Source organism: Orycteropus afer, unplaced genomic scaffold (genome assembly GCF_000298275.1).
Source record: "Orycteropus afer afer isolate SDZICR_OR568_19922 unplaced genomic scaffold, OryAfe1.0 scaffold00042, whole genome shotgun sequence".
NCBI classification, from domain to species: domain Eukaryota; kingdom Metazoa; phylum Chordata; class Mammalia; order Tubulidentata; family Orycteropodidae; genus Orycteropus; species Orycteropus afer.
In genome coordinates this window covers 8,497,937-8,502,294 of record NW_006921629.1, presented here as the reverse complement: position 1 = coordinate 8,502,294, position 4,358 = coordinate 8,497,937, and the positions used below count along the sequence as shown (strand labels likewise).

Here is a 4,358-nt window from a genome sequence, read left to right as displayed (position 1 = left end):
AACAACAACACGGCTACATGCAGGGTCCAAGAGTGCCATAAGCTAGGACCATTCCCCAAGGCTTATGCTTATATACAGGAAGCAGACCATATTCCCTAAGGCAGCTACTCAGGTACTTGTGGTAGATCCCACCATGGAGCTGATTACCAGTCTCATCATGGGGAATAACTACCACCAGCTGCCTACCCATTCAACAAGGCCCAGCCAAGTTGACACACAAATATAACCACCACAGTAACCTTTTACCATTTAGTGTGTGTTTTTCTCCATCAGAGATTAACAGACATTCTGGTTTCACCAGTCAGCACAATATAAGAAAAAGGGAGGTGGGGTGGGCTGGGAGGAAGTAGAGGAGTAGAACTTAGAATGACCGACTTCTTTAGTTGCCAAGGAAACCAAAACCAAACTCATTGCCATCTAGTTGATTCTGACTCATAGTGACCCCCATTGGCTTTCCAAGACTAAATCTTTACAGGAGCAGATTGCCTCATCTTTCTTCCACAGAGCAGCTGGTGGGTTCAAACCACCAACCTTTTGTTTAGCAGCCAAATGCCTTAACCACTATACCACAAGAGCTCCTTAGTGGCCAAGGAAGCACATACAAGATCAAGTATCGTCTACTTTCACTGTCATTTCATACAAGAAGTATTTTAGGACTTTGTTATCTGGTGCTGCTATAACAGCAACACCCCAAGTGAATGACTTTAAGCAACAGAAATTTATTTTCTCACAGTTTATGGGGGTAGACATCTGAATTTAGGGTGACGGCTCTAGGCATAGGATTTTCTCTGTGTCAACTTAGAGGAAGATCCTTGCCCCTTCTGAGCTCCTGGGCAATCTTCCTGTGTCTTCGCATCTCTTTTTCCCCATCTCTACTCTGCTTGCTTGTTTAATCTCTTTTATAACTCAAAAGAATACAACCCTGATGCACGCCCCTCTTGATTTTAAACCATGCAATATCCCCATGTTCTGTTTGAACGACAGCCTCTTGGTCTATGTACAGGTTCCTCATAAGCATTAAGTAAGTGGTCTGGTTATATCCTTTGACCATACTTATTCAATCTGTATGCTGAGCACATAATCCAAGAAGTTGGAGTACATGAAGAAGGCAGCACCCAGATTGGAGGAAGACTCATTAACAACTTGTGCTATGGTGATGACACAACTTTGCTTGCTGAAAGTGAGGAAGACTTGAAGCACTTACTTATGAAGATCAAAGAATACAACCTTCAGTATGGATTACACCTCAACATAAAGAAAACAAAAATCCTCACAATTGGACCAATAAGCAACATCATGGAGAAAAGATTGAAGTTGTCAGGAATTTCATTTTACTTGAATCCACAATCAACACCCATGAAAGCAGCAGTCAAGAAATCAGACACTGTATTTTGCACTAGGCAAATCTGTTGCAAATGACCTCTTTAAAGTAGAAGAAGCAAAGAGATCACTTTGAAGACTAAGGTGTAACCTACCCAAACCATGGTATTTTTAATCACCTCTTATGCATGTGAAAGCTGGACAATCAATAAGGAAGACCAAAGAGTTGATACCTTTGAATTGTGGTGCTGGCAAAGAATACTGAAAATACCACGGACTTCCGTAAGAACCTCCTGGCAGATGTGCAGCTGGACTGCTACTAGGAAGTGAGAGTGGTCAGACAAGCATAAAGGTTAGGATTTATGACACATATTTTGAGGGTCATAATTCAATCCATAACAAGGCTACAGAAAGAAGGAAGGATGTAATCTCAGAATGTAAGATACTCCTTTAAACTGAGTAAATTTAATATTATGAAAAACTCAGCATATGTGCTTTTCTCTCATCTCATCAAAGCTGACACGGTCACAAAATTTAAGAGGTTTTTTTGTTTAGTTTTGTTTGGAGGATGAACAGGAGAAGAGCAAGAGAAGGGAGGAAGCAGGCCAGCATGTGTCTTTCAATTATCCTCTACCTCTTTGTGTATAGCCATTTACACCCACCAGCCACTCCTCGGAAGGAAGGTTGGGCAATCCTACTTCCGTAGTGATACTGCCTCGGAAACCCAAGAAGGGGTGGCTATGAGTCGGGGCCGACTCAACAGCAAACAACAACAACAACAACAACAATGAATGCCAAATTTCCTAAATAAAGGCAGGGAACTGGCTATATTAGTGATTAGACTTAAGAACTAATCTTGGGCAAAGTTGGATCTGTGCCGTCTATGATGGGATCTAAAAAGAAGTTAATTAAGGGAATAAACACTGCATGTGTATTATGAGTACAGCTTTGCAGAGAATCCAAGTGCATATGGACAAGGCTTGAATGAAAATAGCTGTGGTGTTAGGGTTAGGGGATTCGGGACTGATCTTTCTTCCTTTTGAATTTCCCTTCATTGTTGCTATGGTACCCGCTGCACAATAAACAAATATTGGGAGGAACATCTGCTCTGGCTTCAGAGATCTGTATTGAAAGACGGCACTTGCTGCTTATCTCCTGGGTACAGCCACATGCCTGAGCTGTAGTGGGGTGGGATTTGAATGGCTGAATGGTTAACCTCGCTGGTTAGCATGATTCAGAGTATGTGCAAACATAGGTTAGTGCTATGCATTTGACTCTGCCAATTAACCCAATGCCAAAGAAGGGCAAATATGGCAGAAAGCCTTTCAGGAAAGTCCACTGTACCTTAGGCAGAATTAATACTCCAGCAAGGGGCATTTTCCTTGAAAAATGTAATAGGTAGGTGGTATTCTAAGGGACAATGTCTCCCAAGAAGAAATTCATCCCATCCCCTTCCTATTCCAAGCAAAATTTTCCTTAAAAAAAAAAAGCTCTCATTTATATGACTTATCTAGAATAGGCAAATTATAGAATTATAGAGACCAAGGTCTATTCGTAGTTGTTGGAGCTGGGAGGGAGGGGGAAGTGTCACTTCTTGAGGGGCAGTGAGCTTCTGTTAAAGGTAATGGAAAAATTTGGAAGTGGATAGTGTTGATGGTTGTATATGATGAATGTAATTAACGTCACTGAATTGTTCATAGAAAAATATTGAAATGGCAATATTTTGTGCTATATATTTATGATTTAAAAAAGAAAGAAAAAAAATGTTCAACTACCTAAGAATCCTGGAGCATCCTGATGTATGAATTACATCTTCTCTAAGTTCAATGAAAATCATCCATGTAGCCAAATAATTGAGCCCTGGCCCAGTTCAGAGGGTCTGCATTTCCATAGCCCCTATCCTTTGAATCACCTTGATGCAATGAAAATGTTTATCCATGGGCTTTGGGAAAGCAGGCAAACTTATTGCCCTTTTGTGTTTGGTCTTAGCTCTGCATAAAGGATCAAGCCCCCCAGAGTGGAACTGCTCTGTAAGTACTCTGGGTTGGGGTCAGTGATTTTCCATAAACAGTTGATAGCAGAGGCCAATCATAAAGCCCATCCCTGCAAACTCCTACTGAGACGGGAGGTGCTGGAAGGTGACGGAGTTCAGAGGAGAATGGTAGGAATCTGCCTCCACTTTAAAAGAAAGGTGAGGTTATGCTGGAAGTTTGCCTAGAACCCAAAACACCTTCGGTCTTAAGCCTGCATTCTCTTTAAGCAATGTTGGGCTAATGCTTATGCAACTACATTTTATTGCCACACAATGTCAGTGACTGAGAGGGCCTGCTCTGGGGTAAGCCACTGCTCCTATATGCCTCCCCAAAAAGAACAGAAGCCACAGTCTCCAGCCTACTACTGCCTTCTCTTTGGAGCTTTCTTTAGTCTGTTGGCTACAGTATATGTCAAGTGGACAGTGGGTAAAAAGAACAGACATTTCCTATAAGTGTAAATTTTGTTTTGAAATTTTTTATTGCTTTGATTTTCATTGTAATTCATTTTTTGGTCCATTTCAGATGAGAAACCTGAGATGTCCATCAACTACAGGAATAGTTTTGCATCAGGGCCTCCTTGATTTATGTAGTTCCATCTGTATTTATTGCTATTATTAAATTCACTCCAGACAGGTTGTTAGAGGTTATGAGAAGTGTTTCATTAATCACTTAGCAGTATTTGTTATGACTAATCTGGTATACTTATGGAACATTTTTTGGTGAAAACTGTTGTTGAGAATGAAAAGTAAGATTTTGTTGAGCCTTCTTGGTTGTATTAACTGAGATTCATTACAAATAGGTTGGTAACTGCTCTGGTTACCTAGTGCTGCTCTGAGAAGAATATACAAATGGGATGGCCTTAACAAACAGGAGTTTATTCTTATAACTTGGAGGCTTTAAGTTCAAGTTCAAAGTGCCAGGCTCTAGAGGCTAGGTGAAAGCCCCTCAACCTTGGGGTCCAGCTCTGCCTCCTGCTCCTGGCCCACTGGAGCTAGAGGCATTTCT

At 41.2% G+C, this 4,358-nt stretch overlaps 1 protein-coding gene across 1 annotated transcript in view; it reads left to right on the top strand.

The window, feature by feature from the left end:
- Window positions 1–3,354, top strand: part of TMIGD1 (transmembrane and immunoglobulin domain containing 1) — a 24,082-nt gene extending 20,728 nt beyond the window's left edge. The window contains exon 5 of the mRNA XM_007937418.1: window positions 3,310–3,354. Coding sequence (XP_007935609.1) covers window positions 3,310–3,354 — 45 coding nt within the window. The remainder of the gene's footprint in view (window positions 1–3,309) is intronic.
- The last annotated feature ends 1,004 nt before the right edge of the window (window positions 3,355–4,358 follow it).